We start from the raw sequence: 20,810 nt of genomic DNA on the forward strand, positions 1-20,810 counted from the left end.
GCATTCCCGAATCAGGCAAAACAAGCCCTACTGGGTCTCAAAACTTCGGTGGACAGTAAGAGGCACACAGCATCTTCGCACCCTGATTGAAAACAACTGTTGCAGCCATTCTTAAAACAATAAGTAGGCATTTATAAAGCATTACATTCAGAATATGTGACAGTGTTATGAGGAATTCTTTTGTGTGTGATATTTTTTGTACTTTTCCTATACACTAGAGAATCTGGCCAAACTTACATGCACACATTTGGACTTTGTGAATTCTATCATCGTTTGCATCAGGTGGTCTCCTGATAATGCTGACGTATGTAGTCAAAGGTTGTCCTTCCTGAGGGGGTTATCCAAGAAATAAACACCTCTATCAGCTGTAGTAGAGCACCTATGACCTCATCAGAATTATTTTTCCAGTTCCCACTTTTTTTTTTTTTTTTAACAGAAGTGGGTTGTGAATTTTGTACGATTTTCACGTCTAAGGGGCTGTGATGCTCACTTTGCCTATTACCGTGTGATAATTTGCTGCTCTTTTGAGTTTCGGTTCTCTGTTATCCATTTCAGTGTCATTTTTATGGGGACGATTTGTGCAGTTTCTTTTAGATGCGACCTAATAAAGTCAGCTATTTTACTGCAGGCGGTGTCTGAAACTGCCCACGAATGACCTAGTTGTACAAACCGCCTCAAATAATGTAAGCCATGTCACAAGGCCTGACCACATCCTGCTTTTAATGAGTTGCGCCTGGGAAGCTCTACTGAGCACGAGACTGGACGGTGTGGTTTGATGCGATGCACGCTCTGAAGGGAAACTTTTTTTTTTTAACCTTGGATGCGTGTGACTGGCGGCCACGTCTTGAGGAGATATTTATTTTTCGCCTACTGCTTTTCTGGATCACTTATTGTTATTTTACTCTGATCGTCAATGTCTTCCAACCTTGGCCTTCTTTCCATTGGCCCCATCTCTTACATTAGCTCCCTTAACTGTTAGCCTACCTTGCGGCCAATTGATGCATGGGTAGAGGGATGAGTGAATTCTTAAGAAGATGGATGATCATTCTAGGGAGGTGAGATGAATGGGAGGGAGGATGGACAGAGCTAATGCGTCATAAAAATATCCTACAGGTTGTGCACCAGAACGTTCTCTATTATCCTAGAAGAATGTTCAAAGACTTAGATTTTGCAGGTAAAATTTTACTCAACAAAGCGCATTTCCCTACATCATTGCCAATGCAATGTAGGGTATACTTAGTGGTTAATTTGAGCTTGTGGTTTCTGGTGCTCGGCGCCAACACTTAATTGTCAACACCAGAACTTATAATAGTCTGTATCACGGTGGTGTAGTATGTCTAATTTAGAGATGAGCACAAGAAGAGTTGTTAGTCATTTTTAAAGTATATTGTATTAACAAATACCCGTCTCCCAAACCATTCTTATACTTTTGGGGGCCCAAAATAGTCTGAAATGTAATGCTTGTGCGGGTGTGATGGCTAGTAGTTTTGTTGGAACTGTCATTGTCAGCGCTGGCGGGAGCAATGAGTAGTGAAAGCTGCAGTGGCTTCATGGCAATGGCCCGGCACTTATTTTTCACAAATGAAGCACTGGCTACACCATTCTGTAACACCTGGCCACACCAGGGCATCAGTGTACCCCAACATAGGGCAGCACTTTGCTGCAACATAAGGCATCATGCTTCAACATGGGGCCACACCATAAAGCAACAAAGGGCTACACTTTGCAGGACATCGGACTACACCAAGCCACAACATCGAGCTACAGTGTGACGCAACATAGGGCAAATCATGCTGCAACATACAGCTTTGTTTTGCAACACATGTCCACAACATAAACCTAAAATGGGCTACACTCTGCCTCAACACAGGGCTAAAGCACGCTGCAACGTAGGGCTATAGCATGGCAACAGGCCATAACACAGAGTCAGAGTCTGAAGCAGCTTTTTTCGGACTAGCTCAATAGTCTTCAAACATTTTAATTCTGCGCTTGCCCCCTACTCCCTCAATGAAGCAAAAAAATATCGCCCCCCCCTGCAAATTATTTGCAGTTCTATTAAATTGGCAATGTTTAAATGTGTTGACTCATTTAAACACTGAAGTTAAGTACTGTTACGGTTTTAACAGTGCAATCAAATACATGATGCCAAACATACCATTCTGGTCAGGCAGGCCTTATCAACATGTGAAAGTATTCACAGTGTGATTATTAGAAGTAGGGTGAGGGTTTTGAAAAGTATTTTGAGTCCCTTCCCTTTTGACACACTCTGAGCTTGGATATAAATAACAGAACATACTATTGATGGCCCCCTACAGAGTGTTTACTGCTGGTCATTAGGTTGAGCATAGCAGCGCACAAGCACTGCTTTTCCAACGTGTTGGTATGTATGTGGGCTTTTAACCACACTCCCCTCACGCCCATCACTTTCACTCAATCATGGGCTTGCTTTTCAAAAATCCTTTGTTTTTTTTATTGTTAAATGTTTTACCTTTGTCCCTTCTGGGGTCAGTTTTGTTACTGCCCTGGACGCAGAGACTGTTACATGGATAACTGCACGTTTGCCAATACATTTGACTTCAAGCGAACGTCTTTTTCCTTTTGGGTCTCTCCTTCGCGCTCACGCGCATGAAGGCCGTGGCGCTTTGAATTAACTTGCTTATGTCGACTGTTTTACTTTTCATTTTTAATTTATGTGTCACGAAGGGTCCAGTTAGGAATTTATAATGCTAATAGATCTAACGCGAGCAAACGCGAGACCCATTGCATGGCTTGTATTTTTCAGCTTAAACAAAAGCCCTTTTACCAACATAATTATTTTTTGGGCAAGAGCCAGGCTCATCCCCCTTCCCCCCCCCCCCCAACCCCCAGGATCATTTTAGGCCTGACTAGCGGGGCCTGCCCCCCCCCAGTTTGAAGACCCCTGGGCTAGCTAGACCATAAAAGTATAAAACATAGGGCCACATTATACCAACATAGGTCTAAACCATGCTGCAATGTCGGGCTACAACATGCCACAACCGAGGACTACACCGTGCTGGACATAGGTTTACATTATGCCACAACACTGGCTACACCATACTACAACTTAGGCCATCAGGTAGGCTTTAAGTTCTTTATTGTTGGAAAACTACAACAATAGTGATGGAAAATAATTATGAGGATAAACGGAAGAAGGAGAGACCATGGAGGCCAGATAGAGGAGGCATTGAAGTTGAAAAGAAAGGGAAGTGAACGGTATTTACAGCCTGAACGTAGGCTTAAGAGTTATAGTAGTTACTTAGTGAGGTGGGGGTTAAGAAGGGAAATGATGACTGAATAAAAGCTGTTTAAGTTTGTTTGTGAGGAATATGTGTGCTCCTGAAAAATGAACGAGTCAGTCAATCATTTTCTTTTTATCAATGAACCGTAACACTGTCCCCTTCCCTCGTATAGCTTGTGGTAGTGGTGTGTGAAGCTGCTTAACGTTTTTCTCGTGAACTTTTAGTCATTCTTGAGAAAACTATGATTACTATATACAGTTTGTGAAGGTATCTGCCTGGGGTGCTCAGGGCAAACTCTGGATGTCTAAGCATCTTTTAATTTGTTATGGGGAAAAAAATTGCAAGATTCCACCTTGTTTCAAAAGCAGTCAGGAAAATGGTATTTAAATTAACTTGAAAGAAAACATCACACGCCTGTTCAGCACCAGCTAGCACTCTTGAGGAAATGTTGCCGCTGGACAGGAATATTGTCAGCTGCAACAGCTGCCCAGGTGCTCTGGAACAGCAGCAATATTGGTGGATTGCAGATTTAATATTGGGGAACCATTGGCGCGCTGCTAGTACATCCTTCCTTTCAGACCCAGATAGCCAGGTGCCTTTGGGAACCAGAGGTAGTACTTATTCCATTTTTCAAACCTGTGTTTCTACCTATTTTCCCTGTAACTAATGGTAAAACATGCAAGCGCAGGTGTGCTATTTTAGATTTTTTTTGTAGTCCTGTAAATGTAAGATATTATTGTAAACCATTCATAATCAATAAAAGTAAGGCCATTTTAATATGTCCTGTGCACAACTGTTTATTTAACTATAAAATAACAAGCAGGGAGATACAAAAAACAAACGTTTATATTTCACAGTAGTTATAAATGAAATGTAGCAGTGGACAACAAAATAAAGATATATGTAAATGCACCAAGAAGGGCCTGATTAAGAGTCTGGTGGTCACAAGACTGCCAGACTTGCGGTGGCGGTCAGGACTGCCGCTGCTGGAGCCTCCCGACTGCCACATTACGACCCTGGCGATCTGACTGCCAGGTTTCTGCCGTCTCCACCGGAACCAGAGATCCCAACGTGCTGACAACGGGTGCATGTTGCAATGAGCCAGGGCGGTGCTACACGCAGGGCGGCCTTGCTGATTACAACCTGATTCTTCGTAGAGCTTTTCCATGGTGGTGAAATGGCTATGAAAAGGCTGGCAGACAACAGGTGCAGGGGGCTACAGGAGGGCCACTGCACTGCCCATGCCCATGTTCTCCCTGCCCAGCACTCTCATAATGCAAACTGTCTGCTATAAAAACAGTGCACATTACGAGAGTGCTAGTGCCCCCTCTGAGCAGCACCACTGACGCCGGCTGTATTACAAGACGGCGGGAAAGTAGTAAGGGGGCTGGCTGGGAGGTCTCCAGTTAGGCAGCAACCTCCCCATCGGAAGTTCAGAGGACGGGTCTTCCCATCCGCCAAACTCATAACTGGTCCCTAAGGGTGTTTTAATTTTCCAGCATTTCTACAATTTGATGACCCCTCAATTCTAACACTGCTTCTGCATTTGATTTCCATTTGTGAACCCTTTATTTAGAGTAAAGCTCCTATCCCCCAAGACTCCACTGCGACTGGATAAAGTTGCCCTCTTTGGGTGATTGGAAAAGTCTGTTGTCAGTCTACCACAGTTCACAGTCCTGCTGCATTTATTGAAATGACCTGCCACTCAAAGAACATAAGTAGTGCCACCATTTTGAACTGCAATTCTAGATTTCAGATTCTTATGCTTAATATATCTTTCACTGGCTACCGCCATCTCAGCCTGGCACTAAATACAACTGGGAGCGGCGTAATAATGTCTGTGTCACAGTGATCAGGATTTAATGCATCCATTTACCCTACTGATAGGCATTCCACTTACTGACGTGATTTAGATTTAAACTAAATGAAGAGGAACATTGTTCTCCACCTCAATATTGTAAATATTATAAATGGTGCTTCTACCAGACATGTTGCTTTCAAGACAGTTAATCTATTTGCACCAATTTGAGAATTTCTGAAAAAAATGGGCTGCCAGCATTTTGGGTGTGGTTCCTCATACACCCAAAAGTTTATATTTTTTAATAACTATGAAAAGCATTTTAAATTGAGATCAATGCTTCTTTATTGGATGTTGTGTAACTAGTTTTTTTTAGAAATGGTTTCCTCTATATACCTCAAGATTAATGTAACAGAACATTTGGAAAACAATAAAATCTACCTCAAATTTATAACTGAACTATGTGAATTTTAATAAAAGATAACTTTCCTTCACCATGGATGTCATTTAGGGGTCGAAACTGCAACCCTTGGCTTGCTCCTTGACGCTTGGCACTGTGTTTGCAACCCCAGGCCTCAGAAGTGGCAAAATCAGTACCAAGAACGCAGAAAGGGCCTGTGCAAACATTAGTTCCTGCACATTTTTTATTATATTAATAGTGAATAATATTCTATTATTCAATGTCAATGTAATTAAAAAGGAGTATACCTAACTGGAATGGAACCTTTGGTCGCTGCTATGGTAAGTAAATGGTTTTAAGTGTGTGGTGTGTGTGTGTGCTTGCAAACGTGACACAAAGCATTAGTAAACTTAGGCTTGAGAGCCAGTAAGTATGAGTGAGTGAGAGTGTGACATTAGGATTGCATACAAGTGAGTGAGTGACAATGAATTAGAATGAGTGTAAGAGAGGTGAGAATGAGCGTGAATGAGTCTAAGTGAGAGAACAATGTGAGTCAATGTGAGCAAGAATGTGATGTGATAGTTGTGATTTTGTTGTTGACCTTGGCATACTGATAGTAATTACTGTCTTATTGTGATAGCCAGGGCAAAATAGTGGTGCTTGTATACTTGCAGCAATTTACAGCATGACAGGCACCAGTGACAAAATACTGACACCGGCACATTGGGAGTAATTCTTGGCGTAAAGATGACCATTGATAAAATGCTGCTACTAGCATACTAAAGATAATTCATTTTATTTAGGACACCAGTGGACAAATACTGCTTTACTTGAGGAAAGTTTTGTTATGTGGACTCCAGGTGTAAATTGGTGCTGCTAGTACAATGGAGGTAATTTGTGTCATAGTGGTGGACAGATGGCATATTGAAGGAAGCAAGGCACAAGAAAAGTTTGGCCCTGACATATGGATGTAATTTTTCACATAAGGGTCACCTATGGCATATTGGCAGCATAGATTGGAATATGGCATATTTTATGCAATATTTGATAAAAGGGGGCACCCACAAAATATGGAGCCACCAATTGACAAAAATGCTGACCACAATGGAGGTAATTTTTGACATAAGAAAGCACCCATACCACATTTTGAAAAAATTGGTTCAATTCCTGGGGAACGTCAGGTTTCATTGTCCTGGCACACCATGAAAGTGAATGTATGTGAAAGTTGTGCCATAAAATTCCCAATTTCACCCCATTGTTTCAAACATTATTCAGGAGGAGAAGCCACATGGAAGATGCCTGGCTTACTGCTTTGCTTGCTCACTATAATTCAGGGCAGGTATTATACTCCAGAACTTTCAAAGCTCAGTCAGAGCCATAATAAAGGTGTTATCTAAAATAGACATGTATCTGTGTTATGCTGTAGTACTAATCAATCAGCGATTACAATTTGGTGATGTTGATTGTTGTGATATTAGAGTCATATGACATACCTTCCTTGAAAAAATCAGGATGAATGGTCAAATGATTTCACTTCCTGTGATGGCATTAAGGTTGAAGGGAATGTGATGTCACTTACACTAGCCCAATCATTTTGGTGAATTGATGCCCATGTCCTTCACTCTGGTAAGCTGTTTCTGACAAGAACAATGGGCTAGTAAATTGTTACAGTTAATAAACCCATCAGGTATCAACTAGAGGTATCCATCGAATGCATACTTTGGGCAATAATGCCTGAAACAAAGAGTGTAATATCGATGCAGGCATAATTGAATGAATATAGCAGCAGTGTAGGTGTCATTTTAAAGGTGGGGTATAATGAAAACTTTGAGGCTGTGAAGCGAGCTTTGATACTAATATGAAAGCCTTCCACTTTAGACAATATGAGGATAATTGCAGAGTTCTGGTCTATGTTCCAGTATTGACCTAAAGCAATATAAACCCCTTCTTTATTGATTTCAACATTAGGCCTTCCTAACTGGGTTTGTGAGACCTGCCTTCCGTAGAAATCAATTAGGGCCAGACAGGAGTAGCATCTACTACCCAGCCTTGCCCATTGGGAGCACCAGCATTGCTCCTACAGGTGATAGAGGCAAAGAAGACAGTAATAATAAGTAAACTAGGTTACTACTTGGAATTTCAAATCTTTGCCATCCCTTAATAAGCAGCAAAATGGAGGCCAGACAGGAGCAAAGGATCAAATCTGTAATTCCCTTAGGGTCAAAGTGTTTGGGATGTCACTTCTGTTACCTCTGGTAGTGGCACAGCAAGGCTGCCAGGGGTATAAGGCCCTAAGGCAAGGAAAGAAAATGACCCTCCTACCTCAGTGTGAGGTAGTAAAAAACACAACTGAAATTGGTGGGGGTTGTGGTGGGGTATGCGGCTCTTCACACTCCTGGGGATCTATGCCACTACACTCACTGCACTAATTATAGTTATGCTGCTGTATGTTTAGCTCTTGAGTCCTCTGTTCACTGCATCATACTCTAAAAATCTTGAGACCCACACTCTCTTCTTTATCTTCTGCATCAGGCCACTGTTCACCTTTTCACTCTCAACTCCCTTGTATTTCTCCACTTCCCCACTCCTTCTCCATTCTCTACTGATGTTATATTCCCCATGATTTCTTCAGGAAACACCTTTACAGTGCGGTAATTAGCATGCAATGCCTTCACCACACATTTTAATCACACAGATCTTTACCATGCGTATGCCTTTACTACGTATGCCTTTACCATGCATGGAACATCTACTTAAAGTAAATATAAATGTGTGTGTATATATTCATTAAAAAAACACCAAAAGTTACAAGGACGTTATAGTTAGGTTCTGAATTTACTCACACAAAACCAAAGAAATTCAGCAGTTAAAGTTGGAGTTATTTCAAGTAACTATAACTTGCAGCCTAAAATAACAATAACTCGGGCCCGCCATTCACAGTTTTTTTCTTCAAAAATTTGACTTCTGATGTTTCATTGATATTTTTAATGCTGCTATTAAAGTTGTCATGAATGCCGTTCTATTTGGGGTAATTAGCAGTGCATGGCGAGGGCACTGAAGCCGAGTCCCAAGATGGCTGCCAACACTTCCTTGTTGAAGTGTTGGCAGCCAATCAAATATCAGCACCTGAACAGTTAGATCTGCAAAGGATCTGCATCCCTAGATATCTATATTCTTTAAACTCTAATATTCCCAAAACTACGGACGGAATTAACACCAAATAACCCAAAACACGCTTTCCAGACCAAGTGCTAACTTTCTGCCAAATTTGGTGTAATTCCTTTCAACTGTTCAGGCTGTAGTCGTGTTAAAAAGTTTGAAAAATCCCATTGGCGTAGAATAGGAAAAAGGTGTTTTGGAACTCCCCCTTTTTCTCAGCGTCCCGGCTTGATGGGTCACCCCAAAACTTTTTAACCAGCAGCTGAACCAACTGAAGTATAAGTTTAAAAAATTTCGTGAAGATTTGTAAAACGGCACCAAAGTTATTGGCCAAACAAAAAAATGCTCTGTCTATGGGAAAATGGTCCTAACTACAACCACTTACTGGCAATCGCCAGTAGGTTTTATATTTATATATATATATTCATATATATATATATATATACAAATACACACACATATATATTTATTTGTATATATGCACACACACACATAAATATATGCACACACACAAACATATATCTATTTATTTATATATATGCACACACACATGCATAAATATGTATGTATATACACGTTTAAGAGTTTAGGGTTGGGTAGGGGTTTAGGGCTGGGTAGGGGTATAGGATGGTAAAGGAATTTTATGGAATAGAGATGGGAAAGGGTATAGGGTGGTGAGGCTATTTTTAGGGTTTTGGGGTAATTAAGGGAATTGGGTGATAAGGGTGTGTTTTTAGGGTTTAGGGGTGGGTAATGGTATTGAGTGGTAAGGCTGTTTCTAGGGTTCGGGGGCGCAAAGATATTGGGAGGTAAGAGTATTTTTTGGGTTTAGGGGTGGGTAGGGATATTGGGTGGTAAGGTTATTTTTAGGGTTTAGGGGTGGGTAAGGGTACTGGGTGGTATGCGTAGTTTTTGGGTGTTGGGGTGGGTAAGGGTATTGGGTGGTAAGGATGTTTTTTGTAGGTTTTAGGGGTTGGTAGGGCTAATTAAGGGGGTTTGGGGTGTCTCCAATCCCAAAAATATATATATTTGTGTGTGTGTATATGTGAATATATATGTATATATATATATATATAAAACCTTATAACAAGTAAAAAATTATATTTAACACTTACTTACACTCACCTGTGTGGCAAAGGCATATGTGTGGTAAAAGGCATATGCGTGGTAAAGGCAGGCGTTAAAAAAATGTGTAGTAAAGTCATGTGGGGTAATTGGCAGCATTGTAATGCCATTCAACCCTCTATCCCATTTGCTATGTATCTTTACTTTTTTTCTCGTATGTCTCCACTCTCCTCGCATGGACTCTGAATCTTACTACTTCCTGCCCTTCAACCTCCCCATTGTCACCTCTATTCAATTTCCCTTCTATTCACTCTCTACAGATGTTTTCATACTGTACAGTGTTTCAAACTTCTCCACCCTTTCTTTTCTCCAGCATCACACCGATCCATTTTATTCACCATTCTTCCCTCCCTTTTCTTCACTCTCACCTATATTCTCACATTCTCTCTTGTACGTCCCTATCCATATGTATTCAGGTACTTTACACCATTTACTGATCTCCACTTCCAGTATATCTCTTGGCTATTATTCCCTTACTACAATTCTCTCTGTATCTCTACATCCATTTGTGCATATCTCGATTCTCCCCTTCTCTCTGTAGCTTTGCATCTCACTATCTTTTACTTTTCACCTTTCCCCCATCCTCCCATGTATTCCTCTTCCTATCTTACTGTTATCTCCTCTAATTTTCAATTCTGATATTTCTCTCTCCTCTCACCTCTTCCTTTTACCTCATGTAGTTCTTCAATCCACTTTCACTTTCTATATGCTTTCCTTGTCTCACTGTCCTTTTTTATTCTCTCTTGTATCTCTAAACCTTCATTCTTTGTACCTACTACATGTATCTCTCCAGCGATTCATTTGCGTTTCAATCTATCTCTCTATTATCCTTAGGTTCGATCTCTCAGTGCGCTCTTCCATCTCCTTTTGTCCTCTGTCATATTTCTTCCCTGTATCTCTCACACTCTCATTGCTCTATGCTATACATCTCCATTTTTGCCTTTTTATCTCTTTTGAGCCATGTATCTCTCACTTCACAAATGCAACGTTCTCACCTTTTATTTCACCAACCTCTCTTTCATCTGTCCCCTGCATCCTTTCATCCATCACTATCCATACACTCCGATACCTAACCCTTATCTACCTATTCTCCTCATTTTCTCTTTATTCTTTCTATTTTCTCAACTGTATCTCTCCGTTCTCGCTTTCCTTACCTCTGAGACCTTTCACTGCTCCGATTCCCCCCTTCCAGCCCCTCAGAGTAAATACAGAGCCAGGCCCCAGACAAGCGATGGATGGCTTTTTAAGTAAACGACAGGTGCTGTATGGCACAATAGGCCCACAACTCCCTTGGGCCCCAGTGCCACTGCACCAGTTACACACCTGATAGCTAAGCCCCTGAACCTGGTATTTTGGTGAATCGTTATACATGAAGCCTTCATGTCACAACTGTAGTTGTGTTATATCGATAGCTGGTCAATTTCACTACTTACAAACTCCTCACCCAATCTTCTTGATCTACCTTCTTGCAGGATCAATAACTTCTCCATCCTTGGCACTGACACTTTACGCTCCAATGCTGGCTCCAATCTGTAGGACAATTACTTGCAATGGCTGTCTGCACTTACATGTTCAAACCTACACTGAGCTCCCTCAAGAAACCAATTAAGACTCTACTGTTTCACTGCCTCTTTGACACATAGATTAATTGTAGCATCCCTTTGTAAAGGTTTTGCTAGTACATGCAAACCCCTGGTGCCCGCCAGATTTCCTTCTGTTTTCCCCATGATGCATTTGTAACTTTTTTTGGAGTATGCCTATAAAGAGGGCATTAAAAATGTAATTTACACTCATCTGTGCTAGTTTTGACACATTTATTTTCTGCTGTCCTTGACGGTGCGTGCTGAGGTTGGTAGAAGAGGGCTAAGAATTCTATGTCAGGACTGGAGGCTCAGATTATGCTTCTCTTTCCATGCTTTATTTTAAACAGCAGCCAATGAAAATCATGGAAAGTAATGTTGGGTCATGTAGTTTTTTTAGTCATATCACGTGATAAACCATAGAGGAGGAAGCCTATAAAGTGTTGCATCACACCCAGCCACTCCTCTTTCTTTGCTGCTTCGCAGCCAGATAAGTGTGATTTCTTTTTGCTTACTGTATTTATTTAAACGTGTTGGAGCGGGCTTTTCCCCTCCTTATAAGCGTCCTTTGGAGCACTTATTCATCAAGTGGAGTGGGAGTAAGGGAGCGAGGACTAGCGCGCTCCGCGCAGTCCTTCATGCCGGTGAGGTTTCTTTCTTCCATTACTTTCAATTATAGATTTATGACCCGCGCTCAGCGTGAGCGCGTTTTATGGTCTACGTTTCCCTTCCTTCTTCCCTGCTTCACCGCGCGTGCACCTCGACGTGCGTGTGAAGACTTCCTCCCCTTGCGACCTTTGTCTTCCCGGGCCGCTCTTCAAGCTCCACTCTCCTTCCCCAGCTGGGTTATTTGTTTGCGCTCAGTTCTGAGCACCTATTATTGATTTGAGCCCGCGCTCGACTCTGAGCACTTCCTTCGTTTGTTTTCTCCCCCCCGGGGGTCAGATTTAAGCGCTCGTATCGGAGCGCGTCTTTGAATGCTATTTCACCCCGAGGGCATTTATGGAGGCGCTGCCTCGTATATTTCAAGCACATCAGTGATATTAACCCCTCGTGTGAGGGAACATTATTAGAGGCTCTGCCTATTGAAATTCAAAGCGTTTTTCAACGCTTTTAAGGCCCTCATTTCAGATTCCTCCACCGGCTCAGCTCCCACCTACGCCCCAGTGCTTGGACACTGGGGTTGGAACAATTCTAATTCAGGCTGGGCCTGGCTTAAGGGTCTTAACCCCTTCAGGGCAACTCCCTCCACATCTTAAAAAATGTTGTGATTACTGCCCTGATTGATTATCTTATTATTTTACATACTACTCCCCTGGAGATCACTTCTGCTGTATTCAGTATGGCTGGCTATGATGACCAAGCCAAAGAATTATATTATATGGATGATACTACTGGATCTTTTGACCAGGACTTAGTGTATGCTCTAGACGCAGGTGTGCGTCACTCAGTTAACCAGGCCTTGGCTCAGGTTCAGCCCATCAAGCATCATCTCTTGGGCTTAGTAGATCAACAGGCTTGGGCAGCTCCCGTGAGCGCCTCTACCATGGGAGATCCTCCCTTTGCGGTAAACCCGCAGCCTGAGAAGCAACTTTCTAACCTGCATGCCGCGGATTTCCAATCACTTATAAGGAATATGGCAAGAGAGCTTGATTACAATGCGGGATCACAAAAGAAGGGTGTGGATGTTCCAGCCTCTTCTTCTTCTTCTTCCTCTGAGCACTCCTTCGAGCAGGAGGACGCCCCTCCTCGTAAACGCAAGAAGAAGTTCATCACCAGGAGGCTCCTACCCCCTAAGGTGTTGACTTTCGAACCAGAGGACATCGTGCACCCCAGATCTTCTCTGTGGTTACCACCCCCTGAGGTGGCGGATTATGTAGAAGCCCACATTAGACACGGATTCAATAAAGATATTTGTTCTAGATTAAGATCTGAGTGCCCCAGACCTGATTTTCCATCTAAGGTTACAGAGACTCCAGAGTTGGATCCTACCCTAGTAACTTTCCTAAAAAAATCCGCCAAGGATCCAAAGAAAGGGTATCGATCGCGCCTGGCGTGGATGCCAGGATAAACATTTAGACATTTCCGGACCTCTAACTAAGATCCTCGAATTAGCCTTTCAAGCCAAGGAATAGGGTGATCCTATTAACCCAGATATTCTGGTGGGCTGGGCTCACCGAGCTCTATGTTTCTTGGGCAATGCTAATTGCGCCATCTCATCCGAACGACACAGATCGGTTTGATGAAGTTAGATCCCAAACTAGCTAACCTCACTGCATCAGAATCAGGCCCCGTGGCCCAGGGTTTACTTTTTGGCTCGCCCTTCATGAAGGAACTTTCTAAGTTCGTATCCACCTATGCCAGTCTGGACAAGGCACAAGGATCAATCCGGAGAGTGCTACGTCCACTTTTTCGAGGGGCGGGACGCTACAGAGGGCGTGCTTTCGGCCGTTTCAATCAACAAGGCCCCCAGCGTGGATCCTTCCAACAAGGAAGAGGGGGTTATCAGAGATACGACTCCTCCTCGTCTACCTTCTACCCGTCAAGACCTAGGTACGGTGGAGGCAGATTCCGCAGAGGGAGATCCAAAGGACAACAAACTTTCTCCCAGGAGTCGGGAGCCACAGGTGAGATTGGTTTTGAGTTCAGAAGTAATGTTGGGGGGCAGAACTCAGAAGTTTTTGAAGAATTGGCTTCTAATTTCTTCAGATGCTTGGGTCCTAGAGACCGTGCAGGGGTTCAAGCTAGAATTTTACGAGTCCCCTTATCAGTCATGCCTTCCCAAACAGGGATATTTTTCCCTTCAAGAACGCAGTTTTATTTGCGCAGAAATTTCTGTTCTGCTCAAGAAGGGTGCCGTTATCAGAGTTCCTCATCACCCGTCAGGTTTTGTCAGCCCAGTATTTCTGGTAGACAAGAAGGGTGGTGGTTCGCGCCTAGTTCTAAACTTAAAAGACTTCAACGGTTTTTTGCTATCTCGTCATTTCAAACTGGAAGGTATCCATTTACTGAGAGATGTTCTCCAAGAGGGAGACTGGTTAGTCCGCTTAGATCTGAAGGACGCTTACTTGACCATTCCTGTTTTTCCTCCACATCGGAGGTTCCTTCAGTTCTGTTGGGAGACCGTATATTACGAGTACAAGGTTCTCCCCTTTGGTCTGTCCTCCGCCCTTTGGTGTTTCACAAAGGTGATGCGTCCAGTAGTGGAATTCCTTCGCTCCCAAGGGGTCAGGTTAATAGTGTACCTAGACGACATCCTAATCATGGCCCAGGATCGGGACCTTCTGCTAAAGCATCTCGAATGGTCAGTGTCTCTGCTTCAGAGTCTGGGGTTTATAATCAATGCCCAAAAATCAGTTCTAGCCCCCTCTCATCGGATAGATTTTCTGGGTTTCCAGATAGACTCGTTACAGTCTCTTCTGATTCTTCCCTCAGGGAAGATTTGGTCAATCAAGAAAGAATTGAAGTGTCTATTATCCAAACAGACTGTTTCCCTGAGAGCAATTGCTCGCATGGTGGGCCTGCTTTCTTCTTCGATTCAGGCGATTTTCCCGGGTCCTTTGCATTACCGAGCCCTTCAACGTTTGAAGATCTCTCATCTTCAGAAGGGACTCCGTTATGTAGATCGAATTCCCCTGTCAGAGGAGTCCCGTGCAGAGATACATTGGTGGCTCGATCATATGGAAGCCTGGAACGGCAGAGCCATATTCAGCTCCCTCCCGGATGTAGTGATAGAATCCGACGCCAGTCGGTGGGGTTGGGGAGCCCGGTGCGGCTCAGTGTCCACTGGGGGCAGATGGTCCAACTCAGAGTTGAATCTCCACATAAATTGTTTGGAACTCCTAGCAGGATCTTTTGCAATCAAGAGTCTTTCTCCTGTCAAAACGAATTGTTGCATTCTACTTCGCATGGACAATATCTCAGCAGTGAGATATGTCAACAAGTTGGGGGGGACTCGTTCCCGCATCCTGGCGGAGATAGCCAAGGATTTCTGGCACTTTTGCCTTCAGCACAGGATTTCAGTGGTGGCAGAGTACCTCCCTGGGGCCAGCAACTTAGTGGCCGATTGGAACTCTCGTCACCTGAGAGACTTCAGCGATTGGAGGTTACATCCCAGAGTCTTCGGAACTCTTTCCATGAAGTGGGGCCCCTTTTCGATCGATCTGTTTGCATCTCGCCTCAGTCGGCCGATGAAACGTTTTTTCAGTTGGAGGCCAGATCCGGAGGCATCAAGGACGGATGCGTTTCTTCAGGACTGGTCTCTGGAACTGAGTTATGCATTTCCTCCCTTCCTAATGATTCCCAGGGTTTTGGCCCAAGTCAGACGTCAGCAGGCGGAGTTAGTCCTGGTGACGCCCCTTTGGAGATCGCAAGCTTGGTTTCCGGTAGCAATGGAACTGAGTTGCGATCATCCGATCCTTCTTCCTTTCCGAGAGAATCTCCTCCAGGACCCTCAGGGTTTGTTGCATCCATTGATCCTGTCAGGCAAGTTATCCCTGATGGCTTGGCGTCTTTCAGGGAAAGATGGGACATCCCAGGACTTTCGCCAGAGTCTTCTGACTTCATTGCGGGTTCCTGGTCCTCCAGTACTCACAAGAGATACGCTTCGGCGTGGAAGCGATGGAGTGCTTGGTGTAGTTCTAGGAGTGCAGATCCTTCTTCAGCAGGTAGCTGTCTGGTCCTGAATTTCCTTTCCTCCCTAGCAGCGTCAGGCCTAGCGTACCGTTCTATTAATAATTATAGGTCCGCTATTTCAGCAGGGCATTTACCAGTGGAGGGTAAACCCATCGGTGAGTCTCCTATTGTGTGTAAATTAATGAGGGGTATCAGAGTAACTAATCCTCCTCGTCTCCGTTATTCGTCCCTTTGGGATGTTAATGTTGTTCTTCGATTTTTAGAATCCTGGCCGGCTAATAGATTTTTGTCTAGGAAACAATTATCAGCTAAACTCACCATGTTGTTGTGTTTGATATCTTGTAAGAGAGTATCAGATGTTAGAGCACTTGATTTGGCTGGTAGAGTGTTCTCTCCGGAAGGAGTCTCTTTCTCCATTTCGCGTAGAACTAAGTGCAATCTGAAGTCAGTGTCTTACCCTTGTTTTGTAGACAACCCCAAACTTTGTGTGGTGCAATGTCTTAAAGATTACGAGGTGAGTACAGAAGGATTTTGTTCTGATATGGGGGGTCAATTACTCATTTCCTTAGTTAAACCATATCATCCCGTTTCCTCAGCCACTCTCGCTAGGTGGATGCGTTGGTTGCTGAGTGAAGCAGGTATTGATGTTTCTAAGTTTGGTGCGCATTCTGCCAGAGGAGCTATGGCATCGAAGTCTTTGGACTTGGGTTCTCGTTTGGAGGACATTTTAAAGGCAGCAGACCGGTCTTCGCCTTCGACTTTTAAAACTTTTTATTATAACCTATTGTTGATATAGCATCTGTGGTGGTGAATCAGCTTTGAACAAGCATAATCTGAGCCTCCGGTCCTGACATAGAATGAACACATTTCTAGCATTCGCGCTAAGAATTTTTCAATTCTATTAAGGACACGGGGGCGAGGATTATCCCACCGCACTGTATATATATGACTGTAGAGTTTCATGTTGTTTTATTGATTTTATATGCAACTTACTGTACTTCAGTGCTATCCCACCCTATTGAATAGTTGATATAAATATTTCTTATGTTATTCAGTTTTTATGGCCTGGATTTTTTCATTTTTCCTAGGAAATGATGAGAAGTAGAGCGGACTGCCACAATTTCGTCTTCTTCCAGTCAAGTGGGATGCCAGTTCATCTGTTTTCAGGATTTTTCGTTTACAAGTTTATGTTAAGACTGACTTTTCTGTTGCGAATTTTGGACAAAGAAAGAGGAGTGGCTGGGTGTGATGCAACACTTTATAGGCTTCCTCCTGTATGGTTTATCACGTGATATGACTAATGTTGGGTCATGTAGTTTTTTACTTTCCATGATTTTCATTGGCTGCTGTTTAAAATAAAGCATGGAAAGAGAAGCATAATCCTTGCCTCCGTGTCCTTAATAGAATTGAAAAATTCTTAGCGCGAATGCTAGAAATTGGGCGGACCAAAGTTAGCCAAACAAGATTTAGAGTTTATGTTCGAGGTTCCTCTGGTCTGTCGTCCAGGCATAGTCATCAAGCATCTGTGCTCCACTTTAAAAAAAAAATCTATTCTTCTTCCATCATTTGTGTACGTCTCGCCTCATTGGATGCAGACTTCAGCATAGACTGTGCTTATTGGCCCCGGTTGTAGATATTTTGACATCTGCTCTTGGCCCCCCTTAACCTGATAAAATAAACACAACGATACAAGTTAAGGTTATCCTTCTACAAATACGTAATGTTATCCTATTAACATTTAAACACAGTTACTATAAAAAGGCAAACAATTTGCAAAGCACGATATGTTCTGGGTTTTTGGTTATTAAAGGTGTATCAAATATTTAAAGCAGTCTGAGAATTCTGTTTTTTTTAACAGAAGCAGCTAAATAATACATGTAAACAAGAGCAACAGAAGGGGAAGTCCAGCTAAACTAATCATAACATTTACACAATTGCCTCACATACCCTGTAAACAAGCAACCGGAACATTTCCGTCCAAGTCTGTACCAGGATGCAGATACTGTACAAGGACGGATTTAGCACCATCTCACTCACACAGAGAAGGGTGGGGTTATAGGTCGGCTACTCACCGATGTCAGCCTAAGAAATAGACGTTTCAGTGCTTTGAATGGACAGGCCCTGTCAAATAGTTAGGGCCAGATGTACGACCGCAAGTTTTGCGACTTGCAATTTTTGGCTCATTTGGAAGTTGCAAAACCAAATGTCCAACAGTATAACTCCACTGTTTGCGATTCCCAATGGGGTCACAAATGACGTACCTCATCAATATTTATGAGGTAGTTAGCAATTTGTGACCACATTGGGGATGGCTGTACCCACTGGGATAGTGGCCTGCTAGGGATAGCAGACCACCATGTCTGTGACTGCTTTTTAATTAAAGCAGTTATCTTTTAAATGCAGCCTGTCTTCCTCAAAGGAAACCGGAATGCATTTGAAAAAGAACAAGCATTTGCAATGTAATGGGTCTTGCGTTTGCTTGAGATAGAGCTAATAGCATTGTAAACTCCTGACTGGGCTTTTCTTGCCACATAAACTGAAAATGAAAAGTAATACAATTGCACAGAAGGGAGCTGATTTAAAGTGCCATGCTATGAGCGTAAAGGTGACTAATCAGAACAAAAAGACTGGTCCGGTTTCGCCCTTGCATAGTAATTTGTTTAAAAAACGTGCACCAAAACCTTGAATTCGCGAAACAGCAGAAGAATAAACAATAGAATTAAATTGGTAGTCATGAAAAGCGCTCAATTACTGTCCAGCGAGATTGTGCTGCCTACAAAATAAAGGGGAAAAAGTAATCTAGAACCACACGGAAAACATGGAACCTCATATGTTTTCAGTAGTAGGCCGGTGCGCTCGATGAAGGCTAAACACCAGAAAAGGCATGACATATGCATGCCTTTCACTAATTAAATCAAGCAAATTTTAAAAGGCAAGCCCACGAACCAACGAAAGTGATAGGTGTGACATGAGTGTGGCTAGAAGCCCACAGAGAGAGATTACAACAGGTACAGAGCGCTTGCGGGCTCGACCCAAAAAATGAAACATTTCAATTTCAGTTTTTCAGAGTAGGCAGTGGCCTATGGGACTATATCCTGCTCTGAAAAAATATTTTCGCATCCATTCACAAAGGGGAAGAGTTCCCGTGGACACCCCTTCCCATTTGTGAATGGGTTACCACCAATTTGAAATCAGTTGTAACTGCAATTGTTTGCGACCGCAATTGCAGCCACAAATCAATCATACATCCCCCTGCGACTCACTATTTGAAATGGACGCCCTGGGCACACCCCTTCCAAATGGCAAATCGCAAATCTATTCTGCAATTCTGTAAATAGATTACCGAATCTCATAATAGGGTTTGTACATAGCAAAATGCTTTTTTCTTGTCGCAAATGGCCTGATTCTGTAAATCGGCCATTTGCGACAAGAAAAAAGCTATGTACTTCCAACCAATAGTACCTACACTTTTTAAATTTGCCATTAAGATGCAATATGTTCAATGGGAGAGTACTGACGCTTCCCAGCAGGAAACAGTTACTCTGGGATAGTGAATACCAGCACTTCTAGATTTCCATTTCAAGCACTGGATAGAACTAAACAATCGTTTGAAGACTAGTATAGCACATGCATGCGGATACACCTCATACATGAACACGTTCACATGTAGAGCATGTACACATACAGGCACCCACAACACAAACCAATAGAAACACGGGTGTCTATGCACCTAGATCAAACATATAGGATGCTGTACACAACAAATTTCACATATACACCACATGTGCACAGAAGTCAACAATTACAGGCATTCATGCACATAGGTCAGACAAAGGCTTCCACACACAATATGTAACATAAACATACACACACACGTGTTCACACAAGTCAGCAAGTACATGCATTAATTCACAAAGGTAAAAAGTTGCACCGTGAAAGATATAGGGCCTGATTTAGATACTGACAGACGAGTTACTCCGTCACAACGGTGACAAATATCTCATCCACCAATATCTAAATCCCATTCTATCATATGGGATTTCGATATTGGCGGATGGGATGTCCGTCACTGTTGTGATTGAGTAACTCGTCCATCAACATCCAAATCAGGCCTATAGTCTTTGGCAGGGACCTCTGAGAAAGGATTGGCTGCTAAGTAGTGCCTGTTCACCTCTCGCCCCTAACCGCCCTGAGATGAAGCGGGAACGGTTTCCCGTTGATGAGATGGGCTTCGAAAGCTGGCCATCTGCATTAAAAAAAAAAAAATAAATAAATAAATAAATAAAATAAAAACAGGCGCAGGCTTCTGACAGTTAAAAAACAGCATTGGTGAAATTGCAAGTTGGTCGATGTGTAGAAATACCTACTTAAAAGACATGCTGACAGGACTCCATGCTCACAGACCAAGAAGCCTAAAGGCACAGATCTAAATGCATGCAGCCATACACGTCACTAGCCCGACATACCTAGATCCTCCCAGGCACCAAGTCCATCAGACATTTAGGTATCAGTGCACACTGACTGAATTACGTCCTGGCTCACGGGCCAGACCACATTCTGTGGTTCAGAATCTTATCTGTTGATCGATCTAGGTTTTATGTCCTAATTAGGTATTTTCCAATTTTATTATATCAAAAAATGAGTGTTTTCTTTTCTTTTTCATTTCCTGTAAACGTTTATCATCCCTTATGACTGACATTAGTATTTAAATACCAAAGGCTACTAATGTCAGGTGCCATTAGAACCTATTAATGTATAAAAACATTTGTGTCTCGGCTAGTGGTGTCTCGGGTATGCTAGAGAAGGCAGGCAAGAATCTTAAGGTTTAGAAATTAAACTGGATGTGTTTAGCG

General features: G+C 42.8%; 1 protein-coding gene across 1 annotated transcript in view; it reads right to left on the reverse strand.

The window, feature by feature from the left end:
• Window positions 1-4,041: 4,041 nt before the first annotated feature.
• LOC138268338 (CD48 antigen-like) overlaps window positions 4,042-20,810 on the reverse strand; it is a 316,507-nt gene continuing 299,738 nt past the window's right edge. Inside the window, exon 6 of the mRNA XM_069217887.1 lies at window positions 4,042-17,623. Within this exon, the coding sequence (XP_069073988.1) occupies window positions 17,540-17,623 (84 nt within the window). The 3' untranslated portion in view covers window positions 4,042-17,539. The remainder of the gene's footprint in view (window positions 17,624-20,810) is intronic.

Source organism: Pleurodeles waltl, chromosome 12, assembly GCF_031143425.1.
Source record: "Pleurodeles waltl isolate 20211129_DDA chromosome 12, aPleWal1.hap1.20221129, whole genome shotgun sequence".
Classification (NCBI taxonomy): Eukaryota; Metazoa; Chordata; class Amphibia; order Caudata; family Salamandridae; genus Pleurodeles; species Pleurodeles waltl.